Here is a 19,007-nt window from a genome sequence, read left to right as displayed (position 1 = left end):
CAGTGCCCCAAAATTGCATGTGAATGAAAGGTGCAAAAACATTTGTGTTTATTGAAATACCGTTATGTAAACAGGGCCTTAGACATTCCCAAAACATCTCATCTTGTCTCTGGGTGGCACCCCATAGCTAGCAGGTGAGAGGCAGGTTACACACTGGACAGGTCAGCAGTCCATTGTAGGGCCAACACATAGAGATAAACAAACTCATGTTTAGACTTACTTCTAGAGAGGATTTAGAGTGACCAATTATCCTTACATGCATGTCTTTGGACAGTACCCTGGAGAGAACCCATGCATACACAGGAAGAACATGCAAACTCCACACAGAAAGGCCTGGCTCGATCCCCTCCCCCCTAGCTGATGTGCTAACCAGGAACCTTCTTGCTGTGGGGCAAAGGTGCTAACTACAAGTACAGCCCATTTTCTTATCTAGAGGTACCTCTAATCTGCTTCACCAGTGCAAGTTGGATTGAGGAGGCAAACAGAACTCAATCATCTGGAGAAAGTAGAGCCCACCTACATGCACCTAGAAATTGTTTCTGTAAAGTTTAAAGCTATTAGACCCACAGAGAGATAACAATGACCTTCCATGCTGTCATCATTTCACTTAAATAAGTTATAATATAAAAATATATAGAGGTGCAGTGGTTATTTTAACCTAAAATGAATGTGGACATCATTAAGTAAGCACATAGATTAAATCATTATTTTAGGATGGAGAGATGTTGCTTTAGATACAACGTGAAAAACTTGAAACTAAGGTATTAATATATGAATTCTCAATCATTTTAACTACAAACAACAAAATCAGTTATTTAAACTAAGGACCCGATTTGGTTTGCCTGGTTTGTGTGTGTAAAAACGTGTGCAAAATTGAGGGCACACACACAAAAAAATGCAGTTTTTGGCGCATATGGGATTGCGTCTGTTAATGGACGAAATAATGCGCGTAAAGCAGATAAACGTAGCACACGCAGTTGAATGCTGTTATGCAGAATGGGCTGTTACTGCTGCGCGTTGGTGGCATTCAGAGCCCTCACCACTACCTGTAGGCTACCCCATCTTCAATTCATCTCTTCAGGGCATTAATGACCATCGTCAGCCCAGATACAGCACTGCTGTAGTGCCGAGTTTGCGCTGCAATGCACCTCCACTAGCGTACACAGCGCGCACCTCCTGCATAAAAGGCGAAACACGTTTATTTGATCAATATGTCTTGGGCTGAACGTTTTATTTCGTCAAAAAAAAAACTATTCCGTTGTCACATGACTTGCTCTGCAATCAGCTCTAGTGCATTCATCTGCTCCTCAAAGTAAGCGAGCTGCACCAGTTGCTAAATATTGGCCAGAGGCATGTCCTGTGCCGGCCCCCACCTGTCTTATTTGCTTAGGTTTATAAGCTGTTTGTTTTGGAACTTCATCTTATATCTTGTCATCTCCTAACCTTATCTGATGTTCTTGTGGTTTTGCCAGCTGCATTTACTGTTTAGCAAACACCCTTCCATATTGAAGTCATTCTGGTGACGTTTAGATTTCTTTGCTGTAGCTCAGCAATATTTTTTATTTGCCTCGTCTTCTAACATCTATCTCTCCATCAAGTCGAATTTTATTTTGCATTTGCAACCTTTCTGTTCTGGTTATAAACTCTCCAGGACTCTCCAGAAGCCATAACGCGCGCTAAATCCTTTGCTGTTTGGGCCTGTAATTAATTGCGCCAACATTCTTGGTTGATCACCCGCAAATCATGCAAAACCAACACGTGTATACTATGCGTGCGCAGGCAATTTTGCGCTCTTGATCAGGAATCTTTGTAAATCAGAGCCAAAATGTGTATCACCACTGTGCTATACTCGTCATATTGATTAAAAGAGCTGAACAGATCGGTGACAGGTTGAGCTGTTTAGCAGAAGGACAGCCTAACAGAAAGATGCAGCTGGTCTCACGCAGCCTCCACTGTCCTTCCTGCTGGATATTAGTCAGAATTTCTGCTTATTTGGTTGGTGAGATCTACAGCTGTTCTCACAGCAGTGCCTTCCCGCCCAGATGTTTGCCAGCCATTATGAAATTATTCCACACTCAGATTGACATGGCAATCCAGCTTGTTCTCAGCTGCTGGACTTAAATATTTTCTGTAATGCCACTATGCTGACAATGAAGATCAGGAATGGAGGCATCCGGCTGCAAATTTTTAAACTGCAATTTGATATCCATCTGGCTCAATGTAATCCCTTTCACTCTGGCTTATTTTAGTGCTTCTGACTGAAACATATTTCAAGTGCCCTCAGTTGAAATAATGGTGATGATAGCAGTGCATGCACTCACTGTCTCATTTGCTTCTGTTCTCTGTGAAGTCAAAAGCTGCAGGACAGCATGGGTACTGGAGATGTTTTTAACTCTGGTGAAGTAGCCTGAACTCTAGCACAGCTATATCTGTCCTGTCTGCTTTTGATGTGTAAAAGTTTGATGGAACTTTTACTTATCAGCCCAGTTGTCAAGTAATCTGTCTTCTGCTTGTTCATTTTATTTGCATTACAGGAAGTGTCCAGATGGGTTTGACTGCCTAAAAATAGGAAGGAATCCAAACTATGGCTACACCAGTTTTGATACCTTTGGCTGGGCTTTTCTGGCACTATTCCGACTCATGACTCAAGACTACTGGGAAGAGCTGTTTCATCAGGTGCAATCTTTTAATCTTGGTTCTTACCCACCAGCATTTTATAGTTATGGTTTGATAGATTCAGGATCAAACCCAAATATTCCTCATAATTCAACCATTAGTCTTTACCTCCTTCATTCTGCAGAGGTAGGGTGCTTCTTTTATTTTAGGGGTCAAGGAGTAATAGTCATCCAGATTACCAAGTAGCCCCCAACACCCTAGTTGGAGGGCAAGATGATCGTTGCTTGACTTTGGAAGGAAAAGGGCATTTTGCCTCTGCAAAATGGAGGGGTAAGGGGAAAAGGAGGGATTAAGTCTTAGTGTAGTCCATACAATTGTAGAATATGTATGAAATAATTGTGATATTTTACATATTCAAAAGAAACTGTTAACAGCATGGGTTGTTTTACAATCATACAAAATAATAATTTACTTGTCATGTCAATTTACCTTACATATCTTGACATTAAGTTGAACAACATTGTTCTCTCGATTTCAGTATTTAGGTTGCATATTCTATTTATATGCACATGTTGTATGCAAACAAACATTATTCATACTTACTCGCAGTAAATAGCAGAATTTTTCTACCAACTTTTTGTTAACAGCATTATAAACTTTAAATGATCTAATTGATATTTGAGGTGCTCATTTATAACTGTGACACCCAATAAGAGTTTTATGTATGTTCAGTCATTTGGAAAAGAATGTGATGGCATGTGTCATACAACAGGACAACAACAGGATCCCAAATACAGCATCAAATCTACGGCAGAACGGCTCAAAATCAAGAGTCAGTGTGTTACAATAATACAATAATAAAAAAAAAAAATCACATTTCAGCCTGAATGAAATGCTGTAGCGGGACATTAAGAGAGCTATGCACAAATACCAACCAAACTCAACAAACTAAAGTATTGTTAAATAGAATAGACTGGGCCAGAATTTCTCCACAGAAATGTAAAACACTTATCACATCATGCAGATGTCATATGTAATGCAGTGTTACTTGTCTGAGGTTTTATTTACCTCATTTTAAGCTCTGGTAAGGCCAGACAGTTTTTACTGTCTTTATTCATAAAACCTTAGAATTTAAAGAGGGTGTACTTTCTTTTTTGTACCAGATTTGGTAATAACTGGCACAGATAACCATTCAGAACCACATAAATACAAGATATTAAGAAAGCCAGTTGTTTTCTTTAAGATTTGAATTGCCTTAATAATTAATGGGATTTTCTCAGACTCTGCGCTCAGCTGGAAAGACCTACATGGTTTTCTTTGTGCTGGTAATCTTCCTTGGCTCCTTCTACCTGGTCAACCTGATCCTAGCTGTGGTGGCCATGGCCTACGAGGAGCAGAATCAGGCAACCATCGCTGAGGCCTGGCAGAAAGAGAGGGAATTTCAGCTGGCTATGGAGCATCTCAGACGAGAACAAAGAGTAGGTGCAGGATCTTCACATTTATGTTTGTGCTAAATCTTCTCTAACATAATCTCTCTTTTTTTTAAGTTGGCGGCCAAAAGACAAGCTCAAGATACAGACTCAGTTCTTTCCCCAGATGTGTCTCCATTCTGTATAAAGACAGAAAGCATACGACGCGGCAGCAGTAGAAGAAGAAGATCTCACAGAACTCTGTCAGAGGAGACAGCAGGGGAAGCTGCTGAGGAGAATTTAGACCCTGCTGATGAAGTTTTGGTACAGTACCACATCCCACAAACACAGTTCAGAATGTCTATGATGTTGTAGGTTAGAAGCTAATTTTTGTGTCACTCTCCAGCCTCCTCTATCTCCCTTGCCAGCCCACCCTCTGCTGGCCACCCTCTCTTCTCACCCTCTCAGCACCAGGAGAGGAAGCCAGAACAGCATCTTCAGCTCTTTCCGTGTTCGCAACAACTCAGAAGCGGACTTTGCCGACGATGAATACAGCGTTCATGGGGACGTCTTCAGGAGTCGCGCCGGTTCAACTGCCACACCCTGGAAGAGGAGGACGGGCAGTGTAAGGAGCCACTGCTCCCAAGTTCTCACACCCAGCCTCAATGTCAATGGTCGGCTGAACATTTCCTTAGACCAGAACGGGGTGACTACCATGGGTCTGCTCACCCCTACATCCTTGCCTGCTCACAGCATGGAGCGAGTCAGAGAAGACACAGTGAGTGATGGGGGCTTGTCAGAAGGGGCTATCCTGAAAAATATTCATATTACATATATCCTTCTCAAGATGGGAAAAAATTAGGCTAATTTTAATCATCAGTCAATAAATCGTTATATTTAATTTGTTAGATACTTTCAATCCACCGGAAGCCCAGCACCACAGAGGAAACATCTCCCAAACCTGTCCTCCAGCCTTCCCCGACAGCGATGGAGCCGACCTCAGTGTGCAGGAAAAGAGGCCTGAGCTCTGTCAGCTTCTTCAGTGATGCCATGGATGGTGCGTCCATTTGAAAACATAAAGAATAATGAAAAAATTACCTCACATTCACAGTAATTCACAGTTATTTTATTTTTTCTTTCTTAGCCGGACTTTATTGACATATGAATTATGTACATTTGTGAATTATGTAACCGCAGAGAGATAGTAATTTATTTATTATTTATTTATTCATTCATTTTAAGAGGTTGATTTGTGAAGTACTTCTAAGCAGTCAGTGTCTTTGGGACTCAACACAGCATGCTAACAGTCGGTTGTTGGGCACATCTGGAGCAGATGGACTTCTGTCTCATTTGTGTTTTCTGTGTGCGCGCCACAGTCCCATAATCAGACTCTGTTGACATCTATTTTTTGTCCAGTTTAACTTGTAGAATCATCATCATGGTTGTAAGTCAAAGTGCTCACTCTGACTGGTTTTTCATATTAGCTAATGAGTGTCTGAGAAGTTGGACAAGAGTTACAGCAGAAAGCTAACAGTTAGCTTAAGATGTAACACACAGTCTCTTCTCTACTGTCATCATGTCTCCTAAACAAGCGACACTTTTACAACAACGTAGCCATTTTGGATGATTAAATTGCTATGAAATTTTGAAGCTTGAGCTGTTTTAGCAGGCAAAAATGAGCTCTTGTAATTTCACCAGTCTGAATAACTATTAGTGTAGATCTCCTATGAGAATCACGCCCTGCTTCTCCAAACTGAGACTGAGACTGCCCTGTTTACTGTCATATGGCTGTGTACAAATAATATGTTTAAAATGACTCAGGGAAGTTACCTAACATGAAAAAATTAGCCCAGCTCATAACAAAGTTTTCTCGAAAGCATTTATTTTTTTCCCATACATGCCACACAAGTATCATCCTTCTTATCTAACTCTTTACTTACTAAAACTATGACTTATTATGTTACCTTTTTACTTGTGTTTTGAAACTAATATAAAACATTTTAGCTGAGTGTTTGTTGGCATCAAATACCCTTGTTGTTTGAAATAAACCACACAAGAAGGAATATATTTCAGAGAGAATTTATAGTTTACTTTGGTTTCTCTTTGCAGAGCTGGAAGAATCGAGGCAAAAATGTCATCCTTGCTGGTACTCATTTGCCAAGAAGTATCTGATATGGGCCTGCAACCCCTGGTGGCTGCAGCTGAAGGATTGGGTGAAGTTCATGGTGATGGATCCCTTCCTGGATCTAGGTATCACTATATGCATTGTGCTGAACACCCTTTTCATGGCCCTGGAGCACTACCCCATGACTGATGAGTTCAACACCATGCTGTCAGTGGGCAATCTGGTAAGAGGCTTTCAAATGATAGGAGTTTGAGTGTTTTCCACATTTAACACACTTTATTCCAAGTGCTGTTAGGTGATAGATGAGTACATGAGAGTACTCTGAAGAGGAAGCAAGAATTAATTCAGATAATGTGTTTCTACAACAGAAAGCTATTTTTTTTTTCTTGGTGTGTGTGTGTGTGTGTGTGTGTGTGCGTGTGTGTGTGTGTGTTTCTCATAGGTGCCATGTCGATGTTGTGTCAAAGGTTGTGCTGTTGACTATGTGTTATTATCTTTGGTGAGAGGGAATATTTTAGCGAGGGGGAGCTATTTTATCCCACCAGTGAATATACAGTAGACGAAGTACACTTAAAAGAGGACGAGTGTAAAGATTTTATTATCTGGCAACATGACCTCTTTTTTTTTATTCATGCTAGCATGTTGTTTGTCTTCTAGTCATATTTCAAACCTTAATATATGTTTAGTAAAATTTGTGAATAACACACCAAATTAGTTGAACAATGAATGAATTTGAAACATTAGAATTATTAATATTTGAACGGTATGGGGATTTGTTGCTTTCTGTAAGCCTGACAATATTTGGTAGTTCCCCAAAGAAATACACCTTATTTATTTATTTATTTATTTTTAAATTTCTCCAAACCTTTGACTACCTACTATTTAGGCTTCTGCTTGAAAATTGCATAAACTTAGTAAAATGAGAATATCTGTGCAGCCACATTGCATTTGAATACTTTTGGAGTCATAGTAAAGATGTGTTAATATTAGTATATGTGTTACTGGTGAAGGATAAGTGAAGATAGCACAAGGCACAAAAGAAAAAGTTTCAGTCTTGCCTAAAAAAAAAAAGAAAAAAAAGAAAAAATCGGAATAAATATGAATATATCTTTAGAATGATGCAGCTCTAATCTGTCAGTTCAGTATATCAACATTATCTCTATAAAGGCCCATTTTAATCAGGTGATCCAGAGTAAAATTATAGAGTTTTTAGTACAGGCAGTTTAAGTTGAGGTTTCCAAATGGCCATTTTGGTACAGTTTAGAAAAAAAATAATAATCTAAAAAAAAAAAAAAAAAGCCGAAATATTGCTAATAAAACCAAAAACAAAGTAGTGGTTGATAACAAAGTAACCAACAAACTACTAAAAGAAAAGACTTTATATACTTTTTTTTCTATATTTTTGTCTTTTCCCAGGTGTTTACAGGGATCTTTACAGCTGAGATGGTATTGAAGCTGATTGCCTTGGACCCTTATTACTACTTTCAACAGGGCTGGAACATCTTTGATGGCATCATTGTCTGCCTCAGTCTGATGGAGTTGGGCCTCTCCAACGTAGAGGGACTGTCTGTCCTGAGATCTTTCAGACTGGTAACAGAAATCCCTAACTTTCTATACTTTCAGAAATATACTGAATATTATTTCAGAATTCATTTCAGAAGTCTTGATATTAACATAATACATTAACATGATATTGACATTAATCACTTTATTGATTTTGTTGCCATCATTAGCTACGAGTGTTCAAGCTGGCAAAGTCCTGGCCCACTCTCAACACTCTCATTAAGATCATCGGCAACTCTGTGGGCGCCCTGGGAAACCTTACGCTGGTGTTGGCCATCATCGTCTTCATCTTTGCTGTTGTGGGCATGCAGCTATTCGGCAAAAACTACCAAGACTGCGTGTGTAAGATCGCTTTTGACTGTCAACTGCCTCGCTGGCACATGAAGGACTTCTTCCACTCCTTCCTCATCGTGTTCAGAGTACTGTGCGGCGAGTGGATCGAGACCATGTGGGACTGTATGGAAGTGGCTGGACAACCTCTCTGCATCCTGGTGTTTATGTTGGTCATGGTCATAGGAAACCTGGTGGTAAGGTTCTTTTTTTCCATTTTGTTCTTCATTATTAATTCAACTCTCAGCTGCTATCCTCTGTTCTCATTCTGCTGGCTCTCACAAAAAGGTTAAAACCAACAAGGATTTAGCTGACATATTCCTAGTCTTTGCTCTGTAGAGCTTCTTAGCTGTTATCCTGTGATCTCATTCTGCTGAATGTCACAAAAAGGTTAAAACCAACAAGGATTTAGCTGACTTATCGCTTGTCTCTGCTCTTCAGCTTCTTAGCTGTCAAAAACTATTAATAATCATTCAACCACAGCACTGCACTGGGTGACATGTTTCCACATGCATCAACTTGCTCTTACTCACTATAGGGAACCAAAGACATAGTAGTGTAATATGTCTATGTTACAGATTTCAGAAAGTATTGAGAAATGGTTCTTAGAGCCCATATGATGCCTATTTTCAGTCTTGTGATTTCATTTTGGAGTCCATTAGAGTCGATTTGCACAACTCAGGTTTCACAAACCACTTTTTTGTCTCCTACTGGACACTGTTGTAGCACCTCCAGTCACCCTCCATCTCTGATTGGTCGTCTGATTAGTCAAAATGATGGAGGGCAACACAGCGGCTTATTTATTGCTTAAGGTTGTGCAAAACTGGCAACTGGACAGTTTTTCCTGATGATGTTGTGGAGTCCAGGAGGAAAGCCTGAATGATATGTTTAAGGCAGAACAGAAACAGTGTCTGTTGTAATGAAAAAGAAAAACTTACTGGAGTTTTGTAACTATGCAGTCCTTTTATGTGCACAAAACAAACATATAATATATTGAAGAGTTATAATAACACGTCCGTTGTTACACATTCTAGGTTTCCTTGTTCTAAACCAGTGTTTCTCAAACTTTTTGATCTGTGACCCTCAAGATAACATACATCAGTATTTGCATTCCCCACCTCCACGCGACGACTGGCCACTGATTAAAATGATTAGTTAAAGTGATTAATTGTGTGATGTATCAAATGGGTCATCCTGCATCCATCCTGTAAATGTAAGGCTGGAAAACTGTCAGAATCTTTATAGAGAAGGAAAATAATTTGGATTTTTGGTGGTTCATCACTGTGACAAGGCACCTACATGCTCAAAACCAGCTTATCACGCGGCAATAATGTCAAATTCATATTTTTAATGTGGCATGTGTACGAACTTAGTTGTTTATGCATTAATATGTTAAAAAAATTAAGGTGTTAAAGTAAAAGATTTAGCTCTATTTTAATTGATTAATTTTGACAGCCCTGGTAAAAAATACCATATTTATTTAATAAATATAGGCTATATATTTTTTACAACTATCTGGCCACCCCCTGAAATCATCTCATGACCCTCATGTGGGTCCCGACCCCCAGTTTGAGAACCATGGTTCTAAACTGTTGCTAGCTTTTAACACTATTTGATGGTGAAAGGGAAATCCAGTTGTGCTTCAATGTAACTATCGCTTGTGTCAAATCAAAGTGATGACGTCACAAATAATCTGCCGTTATGCAATCAACAGTGACAACTGTTGATTGATGGTGCATCTTTCAAGCCAGTCGTGATCAATTTTGCAAATATTATAGTTTATATACATTTAAATCTGTGCTTTTCAATACTCAGAAATCACAGGAAGGAAGTCTTTTATGGTGATGTGCTACTTATTTTCCAGATTAGCAATGGCAGATTTAGGAAGCAATCATTTCTGCATGACATATAATCCATCTGTTGTCCCTTCTGAGTAATTTTTTTCATATCATCGGCACATGTTGTGCAAAATAAAGCCACAGGAGACAAACTTTGCCGCTTTGCCTAGCCTAATTATTGTTTTATCCACTGCTAATGAAACAAGCTTTATTAGTGAAACTGTGACCTGAGTACTGTACAAAAGATCAGGAAAGGCTGCAGTGTTCTCCCAGTTGTTCCAGCCATTGCCTCACATGCACATGTTTCTGTAAATAAATGGTTAATCTGTTTGACAGTTTGTGAACAACTGCCATTGCTCGGTGCCATAGAAAGGATACATATTATATTCATTTGGTCCACCCATATGGGGATTTTCGTCCATCTGTTTCCTGTGAGGTAACATTAATGAGAAACTAAAAAAATTAACTCCTGGATGTGCCATTAGAACATTTACAGGGTTCATATAATTAGTGTTGCTTCTCTTGAAATCTCTCCTGCACCGCTATGTAATGCATGAACTCAAAGCTTATATAATACTGTTTAAGCCTGGCAATCTTTTTCTATTTATACATGAGCTAAGATTAGATTTTTGATTCCACCATAAATTAGCAGGATGTAAAAGTCTAGCAAGTTCTTTTAGTCTAAAAAGCAACGTATGTGCTACAAGCTAATAGCTTTTCTTTCTCAGAAGCGCATTTTAGAATACATTGAAATGTCAGCATCATCCACATTAAAAATCAATTCAGTTATTCTAAATCACCTTTCAGGTATTTATTTATTTTTTTTAAATAAATGGATTGAGGTGATATGTTTATGTAGTTCATGTTGGATGTGGTTGAAATGCCAGCTCCCAGCATGCCCTCTGCTACTCTGTTAGTTTGTCCTGCATTTCTGAAGCGTATCTGTTTTTTAGTAAAGTTTTAAAACATTTATGGTGGATTAAAAAATGGATTATGTTTTTATGTATATTACAAGATGAGTGGATGTGCATGTGCTGTATTTTATATATGCATTGAAAAGCTGTGACTGTGACAGTCCTACCGATAGTTCAATCTAACAATTGTGTAGTCATAAACATTTTAGATTTTTGAGCATAGTCCTGCATATTGTAATGAGGAAACAGATTACCCAGACGTTCAAATGGATATGCTTGGTAAGGATGTTGGTATGAAAAACTATTTAAAGAAGCACAACTTTTTAGTTGTTGCAGGAAAAATACACTCCTCCCCAAACAGAGTATGGCAGTACATTCTGGGCTTGCAAAACACTGTCCTTTGGACTGATTAGAACAATGGAGATGTTTGTACTTAATCCCTAGTGTCATTTGGAAAAATCAAACACAGCAAATCAGCACAAACACCTCATACAAACTGAGAAATGCAGTAGTGGAGGGGTGATGATCTGAGCTTTCTTTTGTTTGCAACCACCAGACCAAGAAATCTTGCAGTCATTGAGCTGGTGAACTTTCTAAATACCAAAATATTCTAATGTAAAATGTGAGGCCATCTGTCCTCTACCTTTACAGCTAACCTGTGACCCATGAAACAGAAAAAAGACCTCAAGCACAGCAGTAGACCTACAACACAGGTGTTGCAATGACCCAGTTAAAGTTACCACTTCAGGCTGATTGAAATGCTGTGGTAACTTAAGATGCATATACAAATGCTCACAAACTACAACGTACTGAAGCTACATTTTAAAAAAATAAGTGAGACAAAACTTATCACAATGGTGTTAAGAGACTGATCATGTCATACAAAACATTTACTTCAATTCATACCAACTAAAGGTGGTTCTACAAGCTATATAATCATCAAGTACTTAGTTTTTTACAAACTGCTTCTGCATTTTCCCTTAGTTTTTGTTAAGTAAATAATAAATAAATATGCATACTTTGTCATTAACTCAATTGTTTAATTAGCACAGAGACCTGGTTTCAGTTTTGCTCCTTATGGAATTTAATGGACAGAAACCCTCAATGCACATGAATCGAGGGAAAGCTGTTCATCTAGGGGATTATCTGGAATGCTTAGGGGGCAAGAAGGTCAGAGGGCATTCATCACTAATCGTCTGCTCATGCGCCCCTTCTCTGACTGGCTCAGTGGCTAAAGGTGATCCTTACCAACTGTGCACAATACCCATGCACACAGGAAGTGAGCACACACAGACTATACACTCTCTCTCATGCGCGCATGCGCACACACACACACACACACACACACACACACACACACAGGTAGATAGATAGATAGATAGATAGATAGATAGATAGATAGATAGATAGATAGATAGGTAGGTAGGTAGGTAGGTAGGTAGGTAGGTAGATAGATAGATAGATAGATAGATAGATAGATAGATAGATAGATAGATAGATAGATAGATAGATAGATAGATAGATAGATAGATAGATAGATAGATAGATAGATTTAGAGATCTAGATATATATGCAAACATGTGCTGCTGCTCTTTAAGCTAGCTGACAGATGGAAACGTTGAACCCTGACTTGACTGGGTGGCTTGACTATAACTTTGTAGAATATCCTCCTGAATTACAAGGCAGGATTTTCCAGTGTTGACAAAATATGTGGAGCATCATGTCTGGCATCAAGGTCACTTATCCTGTAGCTTAAAGGCAATGGTATTCTGTTCTCCATAAAGAAAAAAGAACAAATGTTGGCAAAAGCTCAATGTAGAGCCAATGTTTCCTGCTGCACTATGGCTAAATATTCATAATACGTTGCAAGTTTTTTAATTATTTCTTCACATGATATGTTATATAACCCAAATATTGTCTGTTTACAGGTGCTGAATCTCTTTCTTGCCCTACTTCTTAGCTCCTTCAGCTCTGATAACCTCTCTGCTCCGGATGAAGATGGAGATTTGAACAATATTCAGATTGCTATCGCTCGCATCCACAGCGGTGTCTCCTGGCTTGTTTCGTGTGTCGTCAACCTGTTCAGCCATGGCTTAAGGAGTCAGGACCAGAAGGCCAAAGAAGCCAGTCAGGCTGCCAAGCTGGTTGGAAATCACATGGAAAGCAATGGGGGGATCTTTACAGGCTATGGAGAGAAAAACATCATACCAGAGGAGGATAGCTACATGACCAACCCAAACCTGACCGTCATCGTTCCCATCGCACCTGGGGAGTCTGATATGGAGTTTCTTGAGGAAGAGGAGATTTCAGAATCATCAGAGGATGAGGACAACAAAGTAAGTCAGTCACATAATAAACAGGAGTTTATATAAGAGTACAGGTGAGCATTATGACATCACGTTTTTATACTCATGGACTTAAAGAATAATATGCACTAACACAAAATCTAAACCCCTTGTTTGCTTAATTAATCAAAAGAAAGATGCTTTCTCAGGGATGTCCCATCACAGATCATTCATGAGGTGGCCCTGCTGTACAAAACACAGCTAAATTTAAAGCCACACTACTAAACTTAAGCAGATTTTCTCATTAAGTTTACTTCTAACAACGGCTAATTCACCATCCATCGTTCATCCTTCCTGTACTCTGAGCTGTCTCCAGTCAGTAAAAGTCAGTCTGATGTTAACTCTCGTCTTATGTCTTGTTCTGTCAGTTTCTTCCCTTCTTCTAACAATGTCAGCTTGTGTTTATTTGATGAATCAGCTACAGTGAAAGTTCAAAGCGGCCAATTGCTAGCATGTCGCATGCCATAAAACAAAACACAGCTTCATGTGATGCTCCTGGCTGAAACTCAAAGGTGTGAAATGAGGATTCTCAGCCCTGGGATGCTGCGAGGAAACAATGGTTTCAAGAATGTACATAATAAATGTCTCTGTGACATCAAACCAAGTCAGCAACACATATTTTCATAGCCAGAAAGCTGCTACTCTAAGATAAGATAAAAGATTATCTTTTTTAAAGTTGTTTTGCTTGGTAACTCATGTTGCTGTAGTTTTGTCTTTAACCAAAAAATCCCACTATTTTGTCTGATGAGACCACTGTCAACGTGTTAATTAAAAAGTACACTGTCTTGCTGTATTCATGTTAAAATTGTCTGTCCTACGTGGGTTTCAGCTTGGCTGTAATCAGTTGTAACTGTTAACCTTATTGTAGGAGCCGTTTTACTGTAAGTTTCCTCCCAACCTGTAGGGGGTGGTAGCGAGTCTTGTGTGCTGTCTGTGGCATAGAGTAACCTGAAGTCATTGAAAGGACAGGTGTTCCTGTGACTCAGGTGTTGATAATTGAGAGAAGCAAACAGTTTTTCTACAGGTCGGTACTTAGCGAGAGTTTATGTTATTAAGTATAAAAGAATTGCTTAATGGATAAAATAATGAATTGTAAACCAAATAAATGTGGAAATGATTTTTCACCGGATCAAAGAGGAGTCATCATTACCAACGCCAATCTGATTATCAACCAGTAGCGCCTTAGAGGGATAGACGCTACACTTATCCTTAATGCTTGGTGACAGATACACACTGCATCCTGCGTTAACAACAAACAGATCAAGGAAAGGAATTTTAGACTGTGTTATATTCTATGACGTTCACTATGTTGCATTCTAAACAAAGACCAGGTCATATTTCCATCCCAGTGTGCATAAAGTTTAGTGTTCAGTCAAGATGGCACTTGTGTAATTTAAAATGAAGTCTGGAAATATTCATTGAAACCAGATTCAGCAGGATCTAGAGAGCAATAAAGAGTTGTGTTGTTTACAGTGTTGGGGAGGAAAGAGGATGAGGAAAGTGTGTTGTATGACATGCTCCAAGGTCCTGCTTGATTCTGATTGGTCCTTTGTCCAGCAGCTCTTGGAGAGCAGCTCTTTATTAAATCCATTTAGTTGTTCTTATCTGGCCTTTTCCTCTCTGGTTTTCCTCCTTTTGACATTTCTGAAAGAGATTAGAGGTGCTCTGTGCTCCTGCAACATCATCAAGGCACAACATGCAATATATTCATGTAGATTTTTTATTTTTCAGTGTTGTAAAATGCTACAGATCAGATTATTTGCACTCAAATGCTACGTAGGCTGCTATTAAGAATATGACATTTAGAAAACATGTAGTTATTTGCTTTCTTGCCACAACACAGATATGAAACAACTTTTATATCGGTTTAAGCTCAATTATCTTAGCACAAAAAATGAAAATAAGGGCTAAACCGGTAGCCTAACTGTACTAAATATAAACACAACAAACCTATATCTGCAGCACAGTAATTTACACTGCCAGAGAATTTCTTCAGTTTAGTTTTTGTATATTTCAGATAGAAGTTCATTGGAAAGCTTTAAAGCAAATGTGCACAGAACGTCCTATAGGTCAGGCACTGTTGATGTGGGTGTACCATTTCTGCCCTGTCTGGCACTCAGACAGGAGCAGGCCAGATGTGGAGCCAGGCTCTGTAGAGCAGATTAAACTGCCACAGCTGAGCAGGGACAGGCTGAGCTGAGCAACCTGCTGTCTATTGCTTTCTCTTCCTCTTTCCCTCCCACTCTGCATACCACACCACCCTCCTTCAGCCTTCCGTCAGCTTAACTTGCATCAGCAGCTGCTCACTTTTAAAGCAAAGAAATGCTTTACTCGTTTAAGGTTTAAACACACAAAAATGGTTTGATATGAATTCTTTTTCACTTTACTAACTTCAGCTTAAAGGGTACAGACTACTGTCGTTACATGCTGTGGAGCAGTATGTCAGTCCATATTGTTTCTGCTGTCTTCAAACTATTAGACTGGTAATGCTGGTAATCTTGTCTCCAGCTCCTGTAGATGCTTTTAAATGCTGGATTAGACTTTATACTGATTTATTGGATTAAACCTGCATCCCTGTCCCATGAATCATTGAAAATATGTTGTCTTAACAATACATGAAAATCTCATCAAAGCTGTATTAAGGCTCAGAGGAGATTGAAAGGCAAGTCCATGCATCTAGGTGAGCTTAGCCTTACTGAGATGAATCCTCACCGGCTCATATGAAACAGAGAAGTTTTTTTCTCTGCTCTCTGTTTGTGCTGAATCTCATAAGCATGTTACACTAATTCCAAAATAGAAACATCTGGTCATCCTATTGACAATAAATGGTTGATCTATTTTCCATACTGTATGTGAATAGCATATTAGTGCAATGGACTGTGTCCATGTGAAGAAGACAGGTCCAGTCCAGTACTTATTCTTATTGGATAATTGCTTAGTAACATTGAGACATGTCTTCTTAGGAGAAAGTCAGCTTGTCAGAGGGCAGCACGGTGGATCTGAGGAAGCCTGGGGAAGAAGAGGATAACTTCTCAGACCTAGATGAAGACAGTATGGAGCCAGATGATTGCTTCCCTGAGTGTGAGTATAATATTTCACCACAAAAAGAGATTGCATACTCCAAGCTACTACATAATTGCATCTAAAAAGAAAAACAAAAAAATGTACTAGGTTTTCTTTAACTTTTTCTGAAATTGTCATCAGTATGCCTGAGGCACTGTCAGTGCTGCAATATCGACACAAGCCGTGGTCTGGGCCAGGCCTGGTGGAGGCTGAGAAAGACCTGCTACCAGATCGTGGAGCACAGCTGGTTCGAGACATTCATCATCTTCATGATCCTGCTCAGCAGCGGAGCTCTGGTAAGGCTGCTGCAATGACAACAATAAATTCAAGGCTGAAGATAATACAGACAGAACAGATTTTACACAATAACTTCTATTGCTTTTAGCCTTCAGTAATTCTGCTGTTGGTCTCATTTGCAATGATAATTGCTCATTGATGAAAACATGTAAAGTAGTTGTGAAGAAATACTCTCCATGTTTAGTTTTTTTTTTTTTATTGACTCAACAGGTTTTTGATTTAAGTGCAACCTGCAAGTTGTTATAAGAAAGTTAAATGATGAGAGATAGTAGATATGGAGCTAATATTCATAAAAAGTTCAGATGTGGCTGATTTGGTGATTCTTCAGGGCCCACAACAAAAAGCTTTTCTATTGGAGCTCCATTAGAAAAGCAACCAGTGTGTCGTTTTTAGAAGAACTCGTAGTTTTAATGTAGGAGTCAGTTTTTGTTCTAGCTTTTCCATCATGCTCCAAATATATTTATTTAATTTAATTTAATATTTTATTATGATGCAGGAGCAGGAGGAAAAGTTGAGTTTGGAGGATAAATGGTGAGGCTGTTATCTCTGCAGTAAATGTAATCCAGCGCAGTAATGTCAGATTTTTCCTACCAAAAAAAAAAAACTACCATGTCAAGTGGGAATAAATCTTACCATAAAATCGTAAAAAATGTTTTATAGAAGCACTGAGCTACTTAGCAAATAAACACTCCTTTGTTAGGAAAAAAATCTCACAGAAAAACACTAAATAAATGGATGAATAAATAAAAAGAACTGCAATCCAGACATGTTTTTATGCACCACCAACTGTTGTGATTTTCTTATTTTGGTGTCATTTCTTCACTGTAGGCATTCGAGGATATCTACATCGAGAAGAGAAAAGTCATAAAGGTGGTGTTGGAGTATGCTGACAAAGTCTTCTCCTATATCTTCGTCCTGGAGATGTTCCTCAAATGGATTGCATATGGCTTTAAGAAATATTTCACCAACTACTGGTGTTGGCTCGACTTTCTTATTGTGGATGTAAGTGAACATTTAGCTGCATTTTATGTTTTAGTCCTGTTAATTAAAAAAACATCTTGATATCGGTTGGACTTTAATTCCTCTCACTGTAGCTCATATTTGTGGAATTTGCATCCTGGTGAGTGCCCTATTATCCACAGGAAAACTCTTGCCAGTTCATTTCAAAATATATAGTTTGTAAAAGTGCTGATTTTGCCCTTTGTTACTCATTTTACTCTAAACAACATTTTCAGGACCTGAAGCAGTTAACTAGATTACAGATTCCTTAAAACACACCGAAACAGTTCAGGTCAGGATTTAGCTGGATGAATTAAAAGGGTTTTACCAGTATTAGGATTTTATTTTAAGCTTTGTCAGCGTCAAACATGTTTGGAGTAAGTGAATGAGGCTCTGTAGTGTGCGGACATCCAAAGCGCTGAGGCGTTCGTCTGTAGGCCTGACTTGACTTCCTCTGATTTCGCCTGCTGTTACACAGATCGCCACAGACCGTGCTATTGTTAGGGTAAGTTTTAGTTAGCGGGTCGCAGGTGAGTATGGGCTCTGAGACTGGACACTTACATCTGCATCACAAAGCTTCTGTGTTTCTTCACTTGTAAGTCCTTTCCGTTGTGATATCAAAAGCCACCGTCCTGTTTCCAATCCCGTATATTTGATACAAGCATTTCCTTTTTTAAAATTATGCTAAAAAAAACTATTCAGTGGTCTTTGTTTTCATTGAATCAGTTACTACAGGACCTTGGCTTTTAATATCCAAAACTATTGAAGTGCCATGTGCTCTCAGGATTATCTACAGAAGATCTAGAATACTGTGTAAAGTACAATAAACCTATAACAAATATTGCTGAACATACCTTTCTTATTTTATTTTCACTAGAAATGTACCAGTTAAATTCATGTCAAATCTGTTTTCTGTCAGTCGTGTACGGTTTTTTCTTTTTTTTTTTATTATATTGTCTTTAATTTTATTTATCTGTTTTAAAAAAAATGTTAATCATTGCTTACCTGTTTACCCCTCTTATCTGTTTGTATTTTTTTTTTTTTTTATTGTTACTCTGTATTTTTTCGTCTGTACTCATGTGGAGCCAAAGATGCCTGTAGCAGAAAAAGGAACTTTGAGTATCTTCTTTAGATATATTGGATAAACACATCTCTAAATAGACTTTTATAAAGAAAAGCAGGATATTGGGCTCTTATAAGTCCTTGATTGCTTTTAATTAACATATTGGAATAATTGGAGAAAAATTGGGAAACAAATTTGGCAAAGACTGATCTGAGTTCTTTATAAAACTCACTCTATTTGATATATATACATATTTATATGCATATATAGCTGAGTATGCATGCATGGATACTGCATGTCCATATATGCATACTGGTCTGTGTTTTGCCATCATCGATCATGACATGAATTTCCTCTGTCAGTCATTTATACCATGTCATTTTCATTCATAGCTGTCATCCAAGGGTCATTCAACAGCGGAATACCATTTTGTTTTGTCTGTTTT

At 38.5% G+C, this 19,007-nt stretch overlaps 1 protein-coding gene across 1 annotated transcript in view; it reads left to right on the top strand.

Moving 5' to 3' along the window:
* The window catches only part of LOC121644392 (sodium channel protein type 1 subunit alpha-like), a 43,198-nt gene that overhangs the window by 13,352 nt on the left and 10,839 nt on the right, over positions 1–19,007 (top strand). Inside the window, exons 8-19 of the mRNA XM_041992285.1 lie at positions 2,535–2,676; positions 3,897–4,119; positions 4,454–4,803; positions 4,956–5,082; positions 6,135–6,373; positions 7,567–7,740; positions 7,884–8,240; positions 12,724–13,139; positions 15,271–15,277; positions 16,104–16,221; positions 16,345–16,499; positions 17,329–17,502. Coding sequence (XP_041848219.1) covers positions 2,535–2,676; positions 3,897–4,119; positions 4,454–4,803; positions 4,956–5,082; positions 6,135–6,373; positions 7,567–7,740; positions 7,884–8,240; positions 12,724–13,139; positions 15,271–15,277; positions 16,104–16,221; positions 16,345–16,499; positions 17,329–17,502 — 2,482 coding nt within the window. The remainder of the gene's footprint in view (positions 1–2,534; positions 2,677–3,896; positions 4,120–4,453; positions 4,804–4,955; positions 5,083–6,134; positions 6,374–7,566; positions 7,741–7,883; positions 8,241–12,723; positions 13,140–15,270; positions 15,278–16,103; positions 16,222–16,344; positions 16,500–17,328; positions 17,503–19,007) is intronic.

Source organism: Melanotaenia boesemani, chromosome 8 (genome assembly GCF_017639745.1).
Source record: "Melanotaenia boesemani isolate fMelBoe1 chromosome 8, fMelBoe1.pri, whole genome shotgun sequence".
Classification (NCBI taxonomy): Eukaryota; Metazoa; Chordata; class Actinopteri; order Atheriniformes; family Melanotaeniidae; genus Melanotaenia; species Melanotaenia boesemani.
Note: the sequence above shows the minus strand (reverse complement) of the source record. Positions and strands in the feature narration are given on the sequence as shown.